At 42.4% G+C, this 22,528-nt stretch overlaps 1 protein-coding gene across 26 annotated transcripts in view; it reads left to right on the top strand.

The window, feature by feature from the left end:
- Positions 1-12,712, top strand: part of CAMK2D (calcium/calmodulin dependent protein kinase II delta) — a 120,450-nt gene extending 107,738 nt beyond the window's left edge. For 22 of the 26 annotated variants that reach the window (XM_039710632.1, XM_039710636.1, XM_039710638.1 and 19 more), the window contains 5 exons: positions 6,579-6,654; positions 7,288-7,382; positions 7,992-8,220; positions 11,737-11,785; positions 12,323-12,712. In XM_039710632.1, the coding sequence (XP_039566566.1) occupies positions 6,579-6,654; positions 7,288-7,382; positions 7,992-8,220; positions 11,737-11,743 (407 nt within the window). In that variant the 3' untranslated portion in view covers positions 11,744-11,785; positions 12,323-12,712. Of the gene's footprint in view, positions 1-6,578; positions 6,655-7,287; positions 7,383-7,991; positions 8,225-11,736; positions 11,786-12,322 lie in introns of those variants that run through there. The other 4 variants (XM_039710635.1, XM_039710656.1, XM_039710657.1 and 1 more) reach the window with 2 other exon arrangements.
- Positions 12,713-22,528: the final 9,816 nt, after the last annotated feature.

Here is a 22,528-nt window from a genome sequence, read left to right on the forward strand (position 1 = left end):
ACAGTAAAGGAAATCTCCAGTGTTAAAATATGAGAGGGGAAAGGCATATTGTAGATTGGTAGAATTTAAAAGACCTGGGTAGAGCATTTCTTGTTTGTAAATGAACTCAGAAACTCTTCAGAAATTCCTTGGAGGAGTGAGACCTTGTGAGTTGAAACAGGGAATGGCTTCCTGGGAATGAGGGTTCTGCTTGCCAGATTCTGATCCTGCAGCCAGTGTGTCAGGATAGTTGCACTGGTGAGAAGAATGGGAATTTGCACAGATCCAGGCAGGCCGCAGGCAGGCCCTTGGGAACATGGGCTGTGTGTTATTGGCCTGAACCTGATTTTAAACATGAGTGGAATTTTTGGTGGGGTCAGCTAGTGCAGGTGGGAGGAGCCAGTTCCGGAGGGGATGGGCTGTCTCCAGTCACGGCTGCTGCCAGGATATGCTGAAAGCCTGGCTTCATTCTGGGGTTGGAGTGGGATAGGCTCTGTCAGTGTATGGGTGAGTGTGTATCAAACTAAAGTACAAATCCTGCCTGCACAAACGGCCCAGAGGCAGGGAAAGGAGAGGAATTAATGGAGATCATGTGGAACATGGAGGTTTGGCACGTCAGTACGCGTGCCATGAGGCTTTATTCCATCCATGGTGCATACCCACACAACATCCTTTACATGCCCAGCATTTCCAGATGTGAGTGCTGGCCGTCTCGCATGTCCAGTTTCTCTGAACTAGTTCAGTGAGTAGACAGGAACACAGTTTAAATAAAAATAAACACAGCAGCAAAGCTTCTTAATGTCTTACTCATCAAGACTTCAGACACTGTTTCTGGAGACAGCGGCCAGATTCCATGAAATTGTTGGGAAACCATAGTGCAGTGTCTTGTAAGTGCAGTGACCATGATGCAGCTTTGATCTGAGACTAGGTGATTTCTCATTAAAGAATAAACATTTGCCAACATTTGCTATGCTGTATCAATATTAGTGTAATTTTTTAGTACACTCAAATAAAGAGAGAGCATCTTTAGACATAATTGATTCCATATAAATAAAAATATACTATGTATGGCATGTGACAAGTTACTTAACATTAATTGAAATAGACACATAAATTTTGTTGGATCTGTTTTATCAGTACAGGACTGGAAAAGCTCTAGAATATTTTTTCACATATTTGCCTAAATAGGTAAAAAATTTAAATTTTTTTAGGGCAGTAGCAGGCTTGCCAGTTTTCAGATAGGTCAGAGATAACAACCCTGATAAAGTTTTTCAGATCATCCATCTGTTTGATAGATTTTTTTAGGGCAGTAGCAGGCTTGCCAGTTTTCAGATAGGTCAGAGATAGCAAATAACCCTGATAAAGTTCTTCAGATCATCCATCTATTGATAATTGGATGAATCAGAGCAGTCTTTGGAATCAGCAGGCTCTAGGAGAAAGATGCACGTGTGAGATGACAACTCAGATGTATAAGTCCCTATCCAAGTTTAAGGTTCAGTGTGGGCACAGCACTGGTGTTCTGTGTGCTGAATCTTGAAAAACTTCTTTAATGAGAAGTCCCCTGGAGCGTGCCTTGTCATCTGATGATCTAAGTGGGTTTTATGTAGATCTGAGACCCAGTCAGTCATTTATTCATGCAGCCTGTTCTTTTATTTTCTTTTCAGAAATTATTTAGTTGGAATATTTGTGGCAGAAATTGTAAGAAAAATTATCAGTGTAGAATTTTCAAATATTGGTGTCATGAGAATCATTTGTAGGAACATTGTGTGATGTTCAGCAGTCCATGCTGTAAAGCTGAATGAAATCTGGTACATCCACACAGCCAGAAATTGTTATACAACCCAGGGTAAAATTTCTAGTATCTTCCTCTTTCTTTTCAGACTTTGGTTATTTCCAGAGGATAGAAATAACGTGACTGGCTGTGTGCTTTCCATCTCACTGGTGTTTGTTGGGACAATGTTCAGATGGGAAGTGAAGCCAGGTTCCCCCTGCTGTGCCATTCCATTTTAGCAGCCCACAGTCACCTCAGTAGCAACTGTCCTGTTTTAAAACAACAGCACAACAGGGAGGATTTGTCCCCCTGGATTTAGCCCTCCTCCACAGTGTAGATGGCTGTGTTTGAGCTGCTTGTCTAGACTCTTCAGCCAATGCAAATAGGTCAGATGAGTCACACTTGTCTTAAAAATCTATTTTAGGATATGATGAATTGTGCCCTGAAAGTGCTGGTTTCTCTCCCTTGACTGTAAGGGAGAGGAGTTGAGAGAACAAACTCACTTGTCTGTACTTATATGTGTCCAAAATATTGTGAGATTAATCCAATCTGAGGTGTACAGAGATACATAGTTAGAAGTACCCAGTTGAAAAGTTTTAAGGGTTTTTGCTTTGAGAAACAACATGTGAGCAAGTCAGAAGCAAAATCATTTTAATCATCTCCAAGTGCATGTGCAAATCTGGAGCAAGGTTACCTTGTTCTTCTGGGAAGGTGCTTCTCTGCTTAGGCATTGCACTACAGTGGTGACACAGGCAGGCATCTGGAGGGCTGATGGCAGGAGAAAGATGTTCCAATATCTGCATGAAGCACAAAGTGGTTTAAATTATTGTTTTCACTGGGGTCAATTTTGAAAAAAATGATGGGCAATGTGGTGGCCAGTGAGTTACAAGGGCTCTTTTTTTGTATGTCAAAAAACATGAAGTTTCAAGTACAGATGTGTTTGAAGGCTTCACTTTCACATCTACAGCTCATTTTTATAGTGCACGTTCTCTCTGCAATCAAAATACCAAAATATCTGTCATTTCTGTGTGATTCTTGTAGATTGAGTTTATAAATATTTCTTGGGGCTACAGGAAGGGAAGAAAAGCCAGACTTCCCTGCTGGAAAAACAGTTTTTGCTGCTATTTTGCACTTTTTTTTCCTGTGATATTTGATTTCACTACCTGGGGAACTGCTCCTTGTAGATTGAAAGTATTGATAATGTTAGATGCTTTTTGCTTAAATGGTGTTTCTCCTCATTTTATGTTGTTTAGATCTTAGTGTTAATGGTGGTCTTTAATTTAGAAAGATTATCCCTCACCCTGTAGCTGAGCAAGGAAAAGAGGTAGTGCAATATAGCTAGAGATTAATGACTCATTTAAAGTTAACATATGTGCTGTAGCAATGATGAAGAAAACATTTTAGCCAGTGATTGGAAATGTTCATGTTTGTTCTTTTTCTTATTTTTTGGTCTTTTTATAGCTCTTTTTCATAATGTTTTTGTTTCAACTGCCTTTGTCTTAGTCATATACCTGTTCACTTGCCAAAGCAGGGGGTTTATTTTTTTTTAGCTGCTAAACCCCTATTAATTACCTTAACTCCTTCACCCTGCGGGGGAAAAGGTGTTGTTTATTGAACAGGTCCATGGTCTTTTCTGCAATGTATTTACTTCACCCATATTCTGAGCAAAGAATGTCAAAGCCACCATCTTCTCCACACAAGGTGCTATGTCTGCAGTCTGTTTCCTTCTTGGTTTTCAGGAAAATGGCTCAGCACCTTTGACTTGTCAACAGTGTTCTTTCCTCACACCTCAGTTGTTTTAAAGACACCAGGTGTATTTTTTAGTTATCCTTTGTGTACAGAGTACATATATTATTTACATTTAAATACATTTACATGTATTTATGTACATTTTATGCTGTGGAAAACCACTGTCATATTCAAAAAAACCTATAGATGGGTCAAGGCTTTACTTTTTGAACTGACTTTCACCACACTTTGTGGAAAAAGTAGCTGAACCAGTTTTATCAGAATCTCATTACAGCTGTCAGTTTTGTTTAGGAAGTTTAGTTGCTGTAGTTTTATTTAGGGAGTCCTGACTGCACATCAAATGAAAAGTATAATAGCATGAAATTGCCACTGTACATCAAACAGCATAATTGTCCTAGAATTCAATACAAGCCAAGTTTACTATTGGATAAAAAAATAAATAATGAAAAAGTCAAATGCAAATGGTGATTGTAAGTGACAGTTATCTGGCAGATGGGAACTGGCCAGATGCCTCTTCCCTAATGCCTTGTGTTGTCCTTGTATAGTTTGGAGTGTGTATTTCAATGGGAAAAAAAAATTGGAGTGATCAAAGAGCACATGTTATGTGGAGCCCATCAAACTCAGAGTGAGAATTTGATAATTTTCTTACCACTCTAAAAACTGCCAATTATTTGTGTCAGTTGCTGTCTGCAATAGCAGGACACTGTTCAGACCAATACCATTTCACCTTAGTTTATGTCCAGTGCCCTTCCTATTTCATCCTGTGCACTAAGGGAAAGTGCCAGGCTTTGACTGGATGCACATGGCCACCAAGGCACAGCTGTATTTTCCTTCTGCTGCTCTCCAGTCTCCTTCCAATTCTCTACTTATTATATTTCCATTTTCCCATCTTTTTTCTCTTCCTTACTTCCTTTCAGGTTAAACCTCTGCTTCAACAACAATGAGCAGTAACACTTTTGGTCTGTGTTTGTAGTCGGGCTCCCTGCACCCCCACAAATACCCTCACAAGAAGGCATAAAAGCTAAAAAAAATGAGGAGGAGGCTTGTGTAAAAGCACAGTGGCTCCTGAGTATTTGAGTTAGTCTTTGATGTCTGCTGTTATTTCACACTGCCTTGGTCTTGTATTGAGTAAAGGCTAGGAAGGAGGCAGAGAATTTTGCACGATAGGATAAATCATTCCTGGAGCTCCTCTCTCTGAGTTGTGCCCCACCTCTCCCTTTGGCTCACTGCCAGTGAAAGTGCATATCAGATCACTAAATAGGAAGAAATGTAGTTTTCTAATAGGTGTGATTGTGTGTCTCACCTAAAGGTGAGAGCAGCAATGTGGCTTTCGTAGTTTCATGTAATGCTTGTAATTTTGTAGGAAAATTGAGGAGTGAGTTGAAAGGCAGATGATTTGGCAATATCTTCTTGTTCCTGACAAGTCTGCATTGAGAACTGTGAAGTCTTTCCACAAGTGCTGACACCAGTGCTGGCGTTGGATGGTGATTGATTGGAGCCAGTGATAAGTGCAGTAATCTCCTTTGCTGGCTTTGCTGGCCTCTGGAGCTTCCTGATGGATGTGTTTCACATCCCATGGATACGTCTGCAGACACAGCTCCCCTGAGTGTTAGTACAGCCCAGACAAACTTTGCTGGAGCCCCATTATGTAATATAAGGTGGCTTCTGTCAGGAAGCTTCATGAAAACATAGGTTCCACTGCAATTTCATTTTGGAGCTAAAACCAGCAATTTGGCAACACAGTTCAATTTCTTCCTTCCTGAGGTTGATGTGGAATTTTATCTTGTGTATCTCAGCATCAAAGGTACTGTGGTAAAACTCCGCAAAAGCGTGACTAATGTTAGTGGAAAAAGGGAATATTGCCAACTGTCTTGAGCCAAGTGATGATAAATTATGTGTCCGTGTGGTTTTGTGCCTCTCATGTGTGGAAACTGCAGTACCATTGTAGACATACTAATTGCTTATATCGTTATCCACTAACACGAGCTCATGATTATGTAGCAACTGATCAGAGATTTTTACCTCATTTCCCACTGATTTAATGGTCTGTAATTTCCTTGTCTCTGATTGAGATGTGTTACTGGGTTATTTAATCAAATCCTTTAGCTCAGCTATATGGATGTGAGATGTTGCCTGCAGAACTGGTAATTTCCTCACTGCACGAGGTCTGCTTGTTCTGGATCTCTTTTTGCCAGCCTTCTGTAAGACTGCACCATTATTTCTGACTCAGCCATCCCACCGCTTGGCTGGTGCTGGCAGTGCCATGCAGTGTCCACACAGTCTGCCCCATGTTGTTTAAACCAATGATAATGGAGGCATTGCTGCTCTCTTCATTGAAAAGTCTTTGTTCTTTCCACAATCCTTGTGAAAAATAAGGCAACTCATACTTGAGATGCTCTTAGCTGCAGTGCTAACAGTCAAGAGCTGCTCACAAAAAGCCTTGGTAGACCTTTATATCCATTTTTTTCATCATCACATTTTCCCTTGCTGGTTTCTTTGATCCTTTTCATCTGAATGCTTTAAGTGTGCACTAACGAGAAGGTTAACACCAGTGTCAGATCTGAGCACAGCATTGGCAAGTTAATTTCTCTGTGTGCTCCCCAGCATTTTCTTTTGAAGAAGAATGTGATTTCTCTCTGCATTTTTGGTTTTAACATTCCAGGCATGTTTTTGTTAATGGTCAAATCCATGTGTGGGAGTGTGCTGTACAACTGTTGCATGCACAACAGAGCTACTCCAGCCAGACTGGCTGTAAAAGAGTAATCAGCTCCTTGAGTTTGAAGTCTAGATTTGGGGCTTGGTTTGTCTGGCTTTTTAAACAGCAGATCCTCCAGTGAAGGAAGGATAATTAGAAGTGTGATAGGAAAGTGGATTGATCTTGACGTGTGTTTAATTTCCTCGTGGATACAGGAGTGCACTGAAGGTAAATCAGTGTAAAGCAACAATGTAACATCATGTCCTTTGGTTGTAGAAAGGAAGAGAAATGGTGTTGTGCCAGCTGGGGAGTGACAGAATACCTATCAGCTGTCACCTTCCACTTTGCCTTCCCCTGTAAGATTGGGTTTGTATCTCTCCCCAGCTCGTAAGCAGGAGATTATCAAGGTGACTGAGCAGTTGATTGAAGCCATCAACAACGGGGACTTCGAAGCTTACACGTAAGCTCCTCCTTTGGAGGGAGTGAGGACAGCTGGGGTATTTGACAATGTCTGTGTAAATGTGCATGGTTATGTGTGAGTGCCTGTGCTTGGAGTTCTGTACTGTTGAAATGCCTTCCCAGATGCCCCCACAAAACACAAGATATGTGCATGGCTGCTTTTCCCTGGCTTCACACATCGCCAGTTTCAGAAGAGCTGCTAGTATAACTCCAGTGTAGTTAGAAGAAAATATTTAAATCTGCCTTTCATAATGATGTGAGGCATAAAAAAATATCCCTTGCATTGCACAGCTGCCATTTTCATCATCACAAGTAAAAATTCCTGCTTGTAGTAACACTGACTTGTGGGTCTTTTTTTCGTCAAAATGTGATTTGTATGAAGAGTGGTGCACTTAAAGTAAGCTGCTAAATTTAGTAATTGAGCTGAAACCAGAACTCCATTCCTGCACCTCATATTGAGTTCTGTTCTTTTCCAATGTGATGGCATGAATGTGAAATGTTCCTATCGAGCAGTTCACCTTCCAGTGTGAAGGTGAAACATTCAATAGGAATGAAAGAAACAATTAAAAATTATCTCTCCAAAGCGGTGATCCCTACCACATGTGCTCATTGCAGAATTTCCTCTTTTCCATAGAAAAATCTGTGATCCAGGCCTTACGTCTTTCGAACCTGAAGCTTTGGGTAATCTGGTAGAAGGGATGGACTTCCACCGGTTTTACTTTGAAAATGGTAAATATTCCATGTTTATCTCCGAGTCTTCATCTGTTCCTTGTGACTGTGTGTCTCTCATCTAATGAGCTTTTTGGTTTGGGAGTTAGTTAATTGACTGGGGCAGGGGAAGGGAGTACTGTTTTTTTCCAGAGTTCTGCTATAGGTGTTTTTCAGTCTGCCTCTGCCCCGCTCATTCACACATCACAGGGCATCTCAAAGGGCAGAGGAGAGTGTCAGGTATTTGGAACTAAAAAGTCAAAAAAAGAAGGAGTTAAGAGCTGAATTATTTTAACTGAAAATATTGGGTACAAATGTCATTAGACATAGCAAGGAAACTGAAATGTTGGGAAACTCCTGGTGGTGCCCTCCACTTTATTTAATCCATATATGTACATGGGTTAAACATGTTTGCTTATTAAATAGTGTATAGTAAGTGATTGTGCTCATTCCCTGAATTATTTTAGTTGCAGGTGTGATGATCATAAAACCCTGGTTATGATTTTGTATTTGCTAAGCCTGAGATTTTTGTGTGTAAAACAGGTTGCCGTGAGTTCTTTTGGCTCATCCAGAGCAAATGTGGTTTCTCCTGTGTGTACCCCCGTGTGTGTGTGTGTGTGTGTCTCGTAGCTCTGTCCAAAAGCAACAAGCCCATCCACACGATCATCCTGAACCCGCACGTGCACCTGGTGGGCGAGGACGCGGCGTGCATCGCGTACATCCGCCTGACGCAGTACATGGACGGCAGCGGCATGCCAAAGACTATGCAGTCCGAGGAGACGCGCGTGTGGCACCGGCGCGACGGCAAGTGGCAGAACGTGCACTTCCACCGCTCGGGCTCGCCCACCGTACCCATCAAGTAAGGAACAGCCCCAGCACCAGCTCACACCTCATAGTCCAATAGCTGCTTTGGGCCTTAAAAACTGCGAGCCGTCCTCTAGTAGTGTCACTTTTTGTGGTTGTTCATTATATATTATACCCACTGCTGTGCGTAGTGTTGGTGAGAAGATTTCTAAAATAACGCGCTTTTTTGGTTGTTGTTTTCTGCTGTGATAACCACCGATCCAACTCGCTCGCTGAACTGACAGCTTGAAGAGCAGGAAAGTATTTTAATGTAGAGAAAGCTTGATAGAAGTCACACAAAACCGGATTAGAAAACCTGGAATACAATTGCTGGAAAACCTGGGAAAATAAAAAGCAGTAGGACACATCGAGCTGTCAGAGCTAACCAGAAAGGTTCAAGTAAGATGTGTCAGTCCTGGGAAAAACTGAAGTTTGACTAATACTTAGTGTGATTTCTAGCCACCTCTACTTTCCCAGGCCTAGATGTGTTCACTGCAAGTTGGGTTTGAGCCAGTTCACACATTTACCTTGTAAATTGAGCCATCCCAGTCCCTCTCACATTCTTATCTCTTTCCCCACACTCTCTGTGTGTAACTGCTGAGTATTCCTTGTTGGGCAGTTCTGACATCCCCATGGGACAGCCTCGCCTCTCTCCCATCAGTATTTCTCTCTGCTGTTCATCCAGACCCTGCCACACCATTGGAGTCAGGCAGTGACCGAGCTCCTTGAGCCACCTTGTCACCAGGGTTAGTGACAGCATGCTCAGGGTTGCAATAACGAAATAAAGAGTCACGGCTTGCTCAGGAGGTTCTGCTCAGGCCATTGGCTTCTCTTCTTCTTCAACAGCCTCTGCTAATGAGCCCAAACTCAGTGACTTGTGGTTTCCCAAATAGGCAGCACTGCTCCAGGCCTGGCTTTGCGCAGTAGTGAGCCCTCTGTATAGGATACAATTCCATTTGCATCAGTATCTTAAGGTGGACAGTGGCTGAATTTCCTGGCATGGATGGTAAGGGCTTAGATTTCATCTTTTGAACCGTCATGTCTCATATTTTACTGCTTGCGACACTGTTCTCCTATATGAAATAATACTTGATGAAATAAGAAATAAGGTAGAATGAGGTGTTAAACTTCCATGGTGATGATTTTGTATTATTTCCTTACTTAGGAAAAGTGAAATTTTATTACTTAGTGATAACTCTTTTCTTTCAAAATGTGAAACCAATGGGAACAGGAGCCACATGTCATTTGTTTCTCACATTCCAGCTGCGCTGCCAGTGTTTCACCAGATAGTATTCAAAGAGAAGTTACTCTTCCTTGAAATGCAGTTTTAGGTAAATCTTTGAGGTTTTCAAAAAGCAGTGTTTGTCAAAGGATCTGACCTGGGTGTGTGTAGAGCCAGAAAGCTGAAGTGAAGCAGGTTCACCTGGCCCACTGCACCCTGAACAGTCGGTGTTTACAGTACAATGACCTGAAATGGACTAGAGAATCATTTAATCTTTTCCTCTGATTTTTTTTTTCCACCTTTGTCTTTTTGGGAAGGTACTGCTGGAGGTCCTTTGCCTCTGCTTGTGGTCTCTAATAAAGATAAGAGTTTTTGGGGCTGCCAAGGGTGGAAGGAGAATAAAAATCACCATGGAGTGATTTTTTTGGAGTTGCAGGGTGGTTAATGTATTGGTGAATCTTATGAGCCAATGGGGTCAGACAGAGGAGATTTCAGGATTGCAAGGGGTGTCCAAGCTTAAGGGAAGGAGCTGTCATACCAAGGGGTGTCACAGAGGAGCCTTAGAGCCAGACTGAGGCTTAAGGGGAGATTCCCTGAGTTAGCAACGTAGCCCTATGTGTGTAGCACTGGCAACAATATCACATAAATCCCATACCTAGCTCTCATCTTGATTTCAGGGGAGGTTTTTGGACTTGCTTCTAGTACTGTTCCAAAATATCCTCAGTCTGATGGTTAGGAGCTTTGCTTTCCAGTGTGAAATTTGGTCATCTTCAGTGTATCCGTGATTCTTCCATGTCATCGTTGTTCTCCTGCACTGGAGTTGGTGTCTGTGTGCAGACATGAACTGGTTTGTAGGAAGGCATTGATGAGATCGTTCCCACCTTCTACTTCCGTAGGGTAAACAGCCAGCGCTACCTCAGATGGCTTTGTCTGATAGGATTTCCATTTTCCTATTACCTTATCTCCTTACTGTCTTGTTTTGTTTGAGGTTTGCCTTTCCATTAGCTTGGCTTCTTCTGAAATTCTCTGTCCATTTGTGGTCAGGGCTTTATGTAATTCTCCAATGTCTTCTCCCTGCTCAGTTCTTGCACAATTTTTGCACTTTTCTCATCTGCAGTGCATCTGAGACAGCCACCTATTTATCCTCAACTCTCATTTCCAGCCAGTGGGTACACAGAAACTTTTACAGAGCTTAGCACTTCCTATTATTCCCTGTAATATGTTTGGATTTCCCAGCCCTCAAGGTTATTTGGTTTTCCCTGCACAATGCTCCTGTTTTCTTTTCTTTCTATAGTGCCTTCCACCTAAGTGTCAGTATGCTACGAGAGATCAGTCCCGCTGCTTGTGCTCAGCACTGGGGAGTCTCCTCTAGGCTGGTAACTCCTCTTTGGAGTTACATGGTCATTGTTTCTTTATTCCCCATCTTCTGAAGTCTGACTGGGAGATTCCCATGGAGCACCAAGCTAGACCCATCTTCTTCTGTAACCCGTCCTGAGCATTTTTGCACTGTCTCATATTTCACCTTTGCTCTTCCCAGTCAGAGCAGCAATAACTCCATTTTGGAAAACTAAGGAACTTAATTAACTTATTGTTCCAGTTCCTTTATTTGAAATGCATATAGTCTACAGCTACTTATTTAATTATTACTAATGCACAGTAGTAAATAATGGCATTTCCATAATAAAAAAGTATTTTACACATCATGTCTGAAGATGAATTTCAAATCTAATAAAGTTGCAAAAACAATTATAGCTGTGATCTACTAGACATGGTATCCTAGGTGGTGTGAAAGCAGTTGCTGCAAGCACAGTAACTTCCTTGTTTTCAGGACAGAACTGAGCTCTTTGGTAGATATAGGGAAATGTTTCCTTGTGGCAGAGAACTTACTTGAAAAAAGGATATGAGCACAAATATGTGTTTAGTTTATAAATAAATTTTTATTAATAAAAAATAAAAAAATTGTGGTGGTTTTGCTGTGAGTGAGATGGGATAAACTTGGGTTTCTGTCTCATCCAGGGTTTCTCTCTTAGTGATAGGAGTGACGGTAGGAAATTGTTCTCTGTATCCATGTTCTTAGGGACTTGTGCTGATGTGTTTTTGCAGAGCTGTCTGCTTGTCCTCAGAGACTGTACTGCCCAATATGGGCAGTCAAAGGGCTGCTGGGCCTAAAAGTGACTCTCTAACCTAGCTTTAGCCTCAATGAGGCTTATGTTCCCTCCCTGGTCACTGCTCACACCTTCTTATACTTTGATAAGTGCAGTGCCAGAGAACAGGAATGCAGAGTAAAGAGTTTGTTCTGTGTTTGTGCAGTGCCTAGCGCAGAGGGATCCCACCATGGCTCCAGCCTCTAGATGCTACGGTAATACAAATGATGCTACAGCCTCAGTTAGCTACATACTTGCTTGCAGCTCCTTTCCCTTCCTTCTCTCTCTGCATTCGGCTCTGGCATGTCTTGCATGTGAATGACGCCTGATTCTTCCTTGGCACTTGGTCCAGTCTTTGCACAAGGGCCTCAGTCCATGGCAGTGCCTGCGATGTCCATGCTGAGGAAGTTAAGTTACACCCAGAGATTCACGGCTGAATTCTACTCTCCCTCCCTTAAGGAATCCCTTAAGACATGTTGGCTTCCTGCCTCAGTTTTCTTTTTTATTTTCACAGCCTCTCTGGCATCCTGTAAAGATGGAAAATGTCTCTCAAGTGGTTTGAAAAATAAAAGGATGCTTTTCCTGAGTGGAGGTTTTTCCCTTGTTTTTTCCCCAGTATCTCACGTTTAGTGATCTCAACAAGATGGTTTTTTTTCAATATCATTGGCTAACACTTGAGCATGTGTTGTTATCTGGTGGTGATGTTACCTCAGTAATGGAAATCTGTTTGTTTTTTTTCTCCTTCCTCCTAGCTAAAAATATCAGCGGTGCCGCTCTTGCATTTTCTGTACCCAACGCACCCGGTTGATTACCATCTTGGCCATCCCGTTCTCTTCATGCATGTTTCTGAGTGCATGAAGTTGTGAAGGTTCTTCATGTAACACATTTGTGATGCACCACGTTGCTGTATATTCCATCTGTACACTGTTAACATTTCAATGAAGGTGATGTTCCATGCAAATAGAGAATAACAAGGTGTAAAAGACAAAAAAGAGATATTGGATGGACAGCAGTAGACACACAATACATTTGTCACTTGCTCCATTTATGCCAAGTTTTGACAGACAACTTTAAAATCTAACGCGTTTATTAAAAAAAAAAAAAAAGAAAAAAAAGAAAAAGTATATTTTACCTTCTTTTTTTAAGAACTGTTTTTTGACTCCTCCTTTTCTCCTGAGTCCCAGGATTTTGCTTTGGTTCTGGTAGGAATGGTTAGGATTTCTGCTGGCAGCTCCATTACTGTAAAACAGATTTTTATCCTAGATGGACAAAATCACTGATAAATGGGGAAGTGTTAATATCTTGGCTTTGGACCAGCTGCAGCCTTCTTAGTTTATTAGTCGATGTAAACTGGAAAAATCTCCTCATTTGCTGGCCTGGCCACTCCAGAATTAACTGTCAGTGTTCTGGTGAGTCAGCAGCTTCCATTTTCCTTTTGAGTCCTTTTTGCTTTCTTGTTTTGCTTAACTGAATGATTCTATTGGATGATTAAGCAAAATTAAAAATTGTAGGGAACTAAGTGATAATTGAGAGACAGTTTTTGAGGATTAAAATGGAAGGAAAGAGAAAGATTTTTATCGCTTTTAGGATGTACTGTAAATTTTTTAAGGAGGCTTTAAAAAATATATGTGGGTTAATGTATAGACCAGTTGTGTGGATAATATACTTAAGAAATATTAGGCCTTAAAGCTAAGTATGAAGAGTTTACTTCCATTACACTGCTGCTGTTGCTGCTCTGGAAATGAATTACGGAGACACCGGTTTTCCGTGGGACCCCAACACTTTACCACAGGTTTGTGTCTCCCCCCTTGCCCTCAATCCACTCGTGGTTTCTCAAGCTGCCCTGGCAGCGTTCGATGGCGAGGCCGGCAGTGCTGAGGGGTTTGTCCCAGCTCCAGGCTGAGGGAGGAACGCTGTGCTGGCAGCACGGAGCACAAACCTTGCACCAGGGACTAGTTCTCCTTCCCTCGCCTTGCTGTAAAAATACACCCACGCAGGAATTTCAGTTTCTTCCCTCGCACTGTTGCAGGGAAGCCCAGGCTGGGCTGCCCCTGATCTCCCGTGGTTTTGTCAGCAGCAGGCTCCTGCTCCCCGCAGCGCTGTACAGTGCATGGTGTCTGAGTCAGTGTCCTTTTCAGCCCTCCAAAATTTACAACTCGGCAGCCAGAACTTTTTAAAATGGGAAAGCTTCCTAATTTGTATCATTTCACCTTTCTGTGTTAATTACTAATCAGAAGCAGTTCTTAAACATGTTGATGTTGTTACTAGTGGTTGTATGGTAGATGGACTTAAGCTTCTCTGATAATTACTACATGATTTTAAAGAATATATATTTAAAGTAAGCATCTACAATAAATGTGTTGAGCCATATTAACCTGCCAATGGGATCTGTGAAAAAAGTAATGGCCTCATTTTCGTTTATTAAAAAAAAAAAAAAAGTCACTTTACCACAGGTTTGTGTCTTTTCTTTTTTTTTCTTTTTTTTTTTTTTTTTTTTTTTTTTTTTCTTTTTTTTTTTGTGAAGCGGCTATAAGTGGCATAACTGTATTTAAAATTAACAAATTAGGTGTAGGGTGTTTTTTATACTTCTGACATAGCATGTGGTGTTGATGTATTACTGTAGACCAAGTTTGTCTTCCACACCAAGACGTGAGGAACTTGTGATTTGTTCTCTCCACCACGACTGAATTATACACGTCTGTCATTTTGGAACACTGCAGTTTACCATGGGACACAGTGTACATATTTCTTGCCATAATGGTAAATGATTGATATATTTAAGGATTAATAAATTTGTGATTTCTGCTGACATTGTGCTTGTGTTTTAATTTCCCAACTGATTGTGATCTTTGCAGTGGAAAATATGTAGTGTCTGTTTGAATTAAGACACCAGAGGCACAGATGCATTTTCTTAGGAGCTGAGTTTTCCGTTTGAAAATACAAGTATTTGCTGTTGTGGTTTTTCCTTTGGTTGGTTCCTGAGCGCCTTTCCTGGGGCAGATGGCACACTGCTTGTGCTCTCCTTTGGAGGTGGACTGTGTACATACCTTGTGCTCGGAGGGCCATATTTTGAAATGTTTTAGGGAGTTCCAACATTTCTGTTGCTGTCTTGCTGTATTTCATATATGTACACTCAGTCTGTAACATGAGGCTCTATAAGAGAAGTTATTGTATGCTGTATAATGCCATAAAATATATGTAGGAATATAAAAACATACATATAGCAATATAAAATACATTTACCTCTAAAATAATTAGGATTTGAAATAACCTACCAGTTTGAAAGCTTAGATATATGTCTGTAGTGATTTCAGGCTGCCTTAAACCATGCTGAGCTGCAACTTTTATACCAGCAGAAAAAAGGAAGGACGAAGGAGAGGAAACAACTTGCAGCTTTCCTGGGGCAGGGAATGCAGGGCTGGAGCGGGGCCAAGGCAGCGCAGCTGGAGCAGCGGCGTTGGCGTGGCAGGTAGCCAGAGCCTGTCCTGGCTTGGCCACCATTCCAGTGCTTCTTCTTGGGTGGCATTTTGTAAGCAAAAAAGGTAGTCAGGAGAGCACTCAGGGGATTGGAATTTTTCACTAAACCCCAGAAAGAGCAAAAACACTTTAGTCTGTTGGGAGGTGTCATATTTTGTCATATCACTTTTACCTACTTTTTTTGCTCATTTTTTTTCCAGTGAATGCTATAACAGAAATCAGTGTGATTTCCATTTTAACCATGCTCCTCCATAAAGCTGTTTGACAGCAGTGGAATTGCTACTGATTTCAGGTATGCAGAGAAGAGAGATCAGTGGATAAAGCAAAATGTTCAGCAGGGGGCTGGGAGAACACATTTCCTCCATATCAGGCGGAATATTTGGGAGAGCAGCAGGGTTTGGGGGCTGGTTTGGGGTTTCTTAATGGTTGTTCTTTTACAGCACTAAAATATTTTAATCTGCTGCCTCCTGGTGGCTTTGTAATACTGTTTTCTGTTTAGGAGTACATGAGAAGAGGCTGTTTGTTCTGAGCAGAAAGGAGCCCAGTGCTTTCATTTATGCATTTTTAATGTAAGTAAGGAACACGATATTTCAGGGCCTGAAAATTATCATTTCCTGGATCTTACATATACACTATATATACACCTGAAGTAATCAGATTGATTATGTTTTCTAAAAATGGCCTCCCAGGACACATTCAAGAAAAGTAACATCTTCTAGGGATGTTTATTAAATCTGGAGTTCATTGTGTCTAGGATTAACTTTGCTGTTTCTTCAATTTATCATCTCCTTGGGCTGTTCTCTCAGAAAACAGAATTGCTTCGTGCTTCTCAGAGCTTTTCCTTCTTCTTAAATTTGTACAGTCATACTTTATACATAACCCTTCATAAGAAAACACCATTAGTAAAAAAAATTAACTGTAGTCATTGAGGAATTGATCCAAATTGCTTAAGGAGTTTCAGCTTCTTTATTCCTTACAGATTATTGCTAAAAGAAGTGGGTGGGCTGTAGTTCAGGGTGGCGAGGTCTGGCTGCTAAAGCCATTGTTCTTGCAGGGAGAGCCATCCTATACTCCGTGCAGGAGTATAGGGAGGTTTGGATCCTCTCAAAGGGGAGATTTAGTAACTCTGCAGCCTATCCAGGCCTCACAGGAAGGGAAGGCTACGCGGAGTAGACCAGAAGCCTCCTCTCCCTTCCCCTCCCTCTCTAGCAGAGATCCCTGTGACTGAGCAGGGCAGGTTGCAGGATCTGCTTCCAAGGCAGCTGGCATGTGGAAAGAGGCAGGAATTCTGTGTGCTCACATGCTGCAGAACAGCAGTGCCAGGGCTGCCTGTTCCAGCATGTGCTTGTCCAGACCCAGACCAGGCCAAAGGCACTGCAGACAGTAAGTGTGGGGAAGAGGAGAACATTTAGTCGGAGGGTGGGGCAAAGAAAATCAGTGCAAAAAAAAAAAAGACAAGCTGATAGAAAACAGGATTTCCAAGGCAAAGAGATAGAGCGCTATTTCTCTGTTACAGAAATGTCACATTCTTTCTTCAAAGCTGTTTCCAAAACCCAGCTGTGGGGCTGGACCGTCTTAGGAACTAATTGGTAATTAGGCCCACATAACCTTTTTCATGCCAGTGGCCTCTGAGTAGTTAACAAAGTTAAATGGCTAAATGTGACAAGTGGTTGAGACAGGGCTGCTTCCTTAAAATAGCAGGGGCTGAGTGTGGGTAGCCACCCTCTGAAAAGTTGTGTTAAATTGCAGCACAACATTTGTCAGGAATCTGACACACTTTACTACAGCCAAGGACCATGCTCTTTCTTCTGCTATCCTCTGCAGTCAGCCTATAATGGAAAGGTGCTGTTTCATGTTAGGGCAGGACTGGCGGCAGTGTCTGTCGCCAAGTCCCCTGCTCACTGTCAGCTAATTCCCAGGAGGCAGCAAGCTGGTGCAGAGAAGAGGGGAGTATTAATTCATTAATAACCAGCCACTGCGTTGGGAGAGAGCTCATGGCAAACACAACGGCCCTGGGGGAGAAGAGGCTGCTCAGCTCTCTCGCCACTCCTTTTCCCATCCTGCTGAGGCATCCAGGGCTGGCTCTCAGAGAGGACAGCTGCCCAGGGCGCTGATACTCACAGGACCTTGAATAACAACACCAAGGGACCCTGCTAGCAACAGCCAGCCTGAGAGTAGAGGTAAGAGCCTGCCTTTGGGAGCTCATTTGATAAAGGTATTGCTGAACATTGGTGCCTAAACACAATCAAACCCTTAGCAGGGATGTAGAAGAGAGTGCTCCCAAGCACATGACCTCTGTCATGTTAGAGCAAGACATGAACTGAATTAAACCTCATACAGGGCTGTAGTTGTGTCCTGTGCACCAAGGAGAGGTAAGTACCAAAGTCAGAAGCAAGAATTCAGTTTAAGGTACTTGGGTAAGTTCCTCAGACAAAATGGGCGCCTGAACATCTCCCTAAAAAAGTGGTGATTTTTTGGGGTTTTTCTGAACAAAACTTTTTGGAGAGTAAAACACAAAAGTGGGGCCATGCCAAAATTTGCCGACCTTGTTCATTGTAGCAAACAGAGTTATGGAAACTTTCATGAATGAATGAAGTTTCTCAAATGAATACCTCAATTCCAAGCAAGTCTTTATAAAGAAAAAAAATTACAAACGCAATGAGGAAGTATGTTTGAAATGTCTTGTTTATATCTCACTATGTTTTCAAAATTCTAAATCACCAAGCCACTGGACCACCCAACCAAGACAGAGACAATCAGAAGTTGTAAAGGTGCGAATTTTTTTTCCAGTGGTTTAAATCAATCCTCCACCAGCACAGGAAGGCTTATGGAATTTAACCTTAGGGACATTTGCACTGTCATATGGGTATTTTTTGATCGAAAGTAGGTACTTTTAAATAATATAGTTTAGTAAATTAAAAAGATAGTTTATTAATTTGAAAATTGGTTGGAAAGGAGATTAGTGACAGATAATATATGTTATAGGTGAATGACAGCTTTGCATTCTTCTCTTGTAGCAGCCTCCATATGAAACCCCCACAGACAGCGGTCCATAAATCACCAAGTAACAGAATGTTTGGGGTTGGAAGGGACTTCTGGCGATCCTCTAGTCCAACCCCCTGCTAAAAGCAGGTTTCACAGGATGATGTCCAGGCAGAGTTGAACATCTCCAGAGGAGACTCCACAGACTCTCTGGACAGCTCCTGCCAGTGCTCTGTCCTCCACAGAGCCCCTTGCCAGCAGGTCAGGCCCTCAGCTCCATGGGGTTATTCTTCCTGAGCTGCAGGACCCCACACTTGCTCTTGTTGAGCTTCCCTGAGTTCCTCTCCAGCCTGTCCAGGTCTGGCTGAATAGTAGCACAGCCTGCTGGCTTGGCCTGTCCTGCCCTTTTGGAAGACTGGGGTGACACTGGCTTTGCTCCATTCCTCCTCTTCTCCATGACCTTTCAAAGACACACCTAATCAAAGGTAAATCTGAGCTTACTGAAAAGTTATTCTAAACAGGATTTTGGATACAGTAGAGCACCTTTACTCTCACAGTAGGAGGGATTGGTAGCATGGCCAGCCTTTTGTTTGCAGGCTTTGTTTCTGATCCTCTGGGTGGCCTTGGGCTGCCTGGAGGATATGGTGTAGATCTGTGCACTTGTGGCTGATGTGGCGATTCCCATTTCCAGCCCTTCATTGCTATTCTTTGTGGATAATGTTCACATCATCTCTAAACAATGAACAAAATTACCTTCTATTAAAGACTTAGATATGCTCCATGTAAGTATTTTGAAGAACCTGGGAATGTTAACTACTTTCCAGCATCTGAGAGGTGGTTGTACATGTGGGGTCTGGTTTTGCAGGTACCATTTCAGTCTCCTGTTAGGACCAAAGAACTGTGTATAAATAGTTAAATTCTCTGTGATGGAGCCAGGTAAGCACAGCAGCAGTAGGCTGATTTCGGGGCCTGGACTTAGATCCATCTGACAGGGATCTGTGAGATGTGAGTAGGAGGTTTTGATCTTTTGCATTCAGGCCAGGAATCTTAGCATGCATTCCTTGTGCAAGGTCAGTGCCATAACCACTGAGTGACTATGAGACAGTTTTTGTTCATTTTTCCACTGAAAAATAAACAGGGAAGGATCTATTTTTTGTTTGGATGCTGTTTTCTAAAAATTGTCAAAATCTGCCTGACAACAGCAGGAAGGATCCCTCTCACTCCTTGTATGTCAGGCAAAGGTGCCCCAAAGGCTTAAAAATGTCAAGGACTAATTAACACAAAGCTGAGAGCAAGAAATGTTACAAGTCTCTTTTCTTAAACAAATGGATGTGTTTGAGGATTTCAATATGTGAACAGATAGAAAAAAATGAGGCTTAAAAGGCCCCAGTACTTTGCTGGTCCCTCCTTTGCAGTGGGTTTCTAACCTGGGACTCTGAGGTGCACTGAGTGTTTATTCTCTCCTCTGTAGCTGAATGGGGATCTCAGTATTTGCGTCTCACCACATTCACACCTCTCTATAAACAGCTTCCCAGTTCAGACCAGCTTTTCACACATGACAAGGCAGAGCTACTTTACATCCCACCAGTCTTACACTGCCTGCCAAAAGGATGTAAGGGGGATACTTGGGAGAGTGGAAGAGCCAGGGGAAGAGGAGTACAGTTTTCATTAAGAGGTCTCAGCAGCTCACGCTACTCATCTCTGAGGAGGAGTAGCTGGCACAAAGATCCAAACATTTTGGTGGCAAGAAGACACAGCAGGTGGAGGCTTCTCCTCTGTAAGATCCTTTCACTGCTCTGCTGAAATGCCTCTCTGCTGTTCCATGCCACTCTGTTCAGATGTTTGCCTCTTGCCTTTCGTGCTGCTCCTGCCCTATCTTCCTTCTCTTCCCAACCTTCTCCTCTTCCTCCCATGTGAAACCCTGAGGTTCTTACCACATGGCATTTATCTCGTTGGCAACAACGTGTGCCACTCCTGGGAATGAATCATTTACTTGTATGTCTGAAATTCTACTCCCCCATCTTCCTTTTTTTTTTTCCCCCATTTCTCTTTTGTGTCTCCCTTTTATGTGAGACCCGTTCCCAGGATGCAGCCAGCAGCTGGAACAACAGGCAGTGTTCCTGGGAGCAGTGTTGCCGTGCCCTGGTGTTTGGCTGGGAGCCTTTTAAAAGCATTAGCTAATTACTCCTCGCGGTGTCACTGCATGGCCTCCCTGCTTTCAGCCTAAGATCCTGCTAGTGTGTAATTTGCCCAAGGCCACAAAGTTATTGGATGGCAGGGGTTTCTAGGTCCAAGGGTGAGTTTCCTTCCCTCAATGACAGTGATTGCAGGCTGCCTGTGAAGGATTTATGGCCAGAATTTTAAGGAGAGCTCAGAAAATCTTGTGCTTGCTCACTGCCTGGCATTAGCCCCAGGTGAGCTCCCTCTGAAAAGCTAGGTTCACATCCATCCTGGCAGCTGGAACTCAGCAGCACTTCTCAAATCTGATAAAAGGCACATCACACTGTTCTGAGGGCAGTACTCAAATTGAGGGCAGCAGCCACACACTGCTGTCCTCACAGAGCAGGAATATCCTGGGAGTTCTGAATGTCACATTAGTTAATTATGTTAGCTAAACCTAGCTTCCTGCATCTGTCAGCAGTTCAAAGGTAAGACAGCTGTAAAATATTAGCACTGTATTGTCGTTGTACATCCAGAAAAAAGGCAAAGAGGAAAAACCACCAAAAATCCTTCCCAGGAAGAAACCCAACCCCAGAGTTATTGGGGTTTCTTTTTTATTTTTGCCACTGATACTGACCTAGAAAAGGACAAAGAACCTGATCTGATGTTTAGATGCTAGGTAAATCTTTCTTAGCTGGCAGTTAGACAAAGGGAGATTTGAGAAGGTGATGAATGATGGAGAAGATGTAACCACAAGGTTTCGGTTTTACAGTGACTGGGTTCAAATGTGATGCTGCAGAGCACACACACACAGTCTGGGACACAACAAAAGGTCCTGTTATTTATTTCTGACTTTTTTGAACCTAAGGGCTGACAAATGGGTAAGAGAAGTTTAATGGCCAGCCCAAGATAGTTCCACTACCTGCACTAGGAGATGATACCAAAATTACTGGGAGCTACTCCAGGTCCATGAGCATAAAAAACCTGTTTTGTTCTTATAGTAATAGAATCCCAGAAAGGTTCAGGTTGGAAGGGACCTAGAAGTTCCAACCCCATACCATGGATAGGGACACCTACTAGACCAGGTTCCTCAGCCTGGCCTTGAACACTTCCAGGGATGGGGCAGCCACAGCTTCTCTGGACAACCTGTTCCCAGGTCATTGTTGTGAGATTCTGTCCTTTGGCCCTGGTTACAAAGAGATCCTGCTTGTTCTGAGGGCTGAAAACACTCAGTGTGCTGATGCGAGAGAGGTAACCAATCAGGTAAGTGGTGTTCTCAGCTTGTAATTAACTGTGATGGGAAATGGGAGTTCAGGATTGTAAAAACTTCTGTCCTTCACCCTCCATTAGCATCTGCTCACAGTGGGCAGTGCTGGGGCTTCATTACCTTTCAGAACAGTGGGCTGGATATCAGAGTTCAGGTCTATTCTTACTTTTCAGAGTCAGTTCCCTCCACTTACATTCTTCTTCCAGGAGGCAGAATTTACCTACACACGACATGAAATAAATCTCTCCAGTTTAGGCTTTCCATCACATTTCAGGGAGCAAGTGCTCCTGTGGGAGCTGTGGAAGAAAGTCAAGGCCTGCTTTATTCCTGTTGCTCCTCAAAGCAAATTTAAAGATGCAAATGGGAAATAAGCTAAACCAGGTTTGGATTTACAATGCAGATATTTATTAGGGTCTAAGTCCCTTTGAGATGACTGACAGTTTGAGATGACCACAGCACAGCTTGTACATCTACAGTGAGGTCATTTGGGCTATGCACAGATGGCTTTCACCAGAACTGCTCATTTTTGTAAAATAATGTAGACTTTATGTTACACTGTGGCAAGAGTCTGATGTGATCAGGTGTCCCACCATCACACAGAAAAAACCCCAGAGGAGTCATTTGTCATTTCTGTGATGATTTATTGGAGCACCCACTTGTTATTGTCAGCAGAGGCAACGATGATAATGATGGAGAATCTGAGCACAATCTAGAAAAATGCATGTTTGTATTTATGAGAAACATTGCTTTTGCTTCACTGCTGCCAGCCAGTCTGTCTCCCCTCAGGAGTCAGCCTAGGTCAGATGAGTGAGGAATGAGATGCTTTTGATTCATAACTCAGGATAACATTTGAGAAGTTTCTGGAATATTTTTTACACATGAGCTGCAGCTTCTCATGAGAGTTTGGTTTCAGGGAATGAAACAGCAGTTACAGAGAGAGAAAATGGGAATGTGAGGGAAAGAAATATTTTGTACATGCCTTCCATTTCCTCTTTAGACTGTAATTTTCCCCTTCTTTCTCCTTTGCAGTCAAAAAATGTGAATTTAGTGGCATGTGAGAGTATAGAGATGT

The sequence above is a fragment of the Passer montanus genome, unplaced genomic scaffold, assembly GCF_014805655.1.
Source record: "Passer montanus isolate IOZ18808 unplaced genomic scaffold, ASM1480565v1 scaffold23, whole genome shotgun sequence".
Classification (NCBI taxonomy): Eukaryota; Metazoa; Chordata; class Aves; order Passeriformes; family Passeridae; genus Passer; species Passer montanus.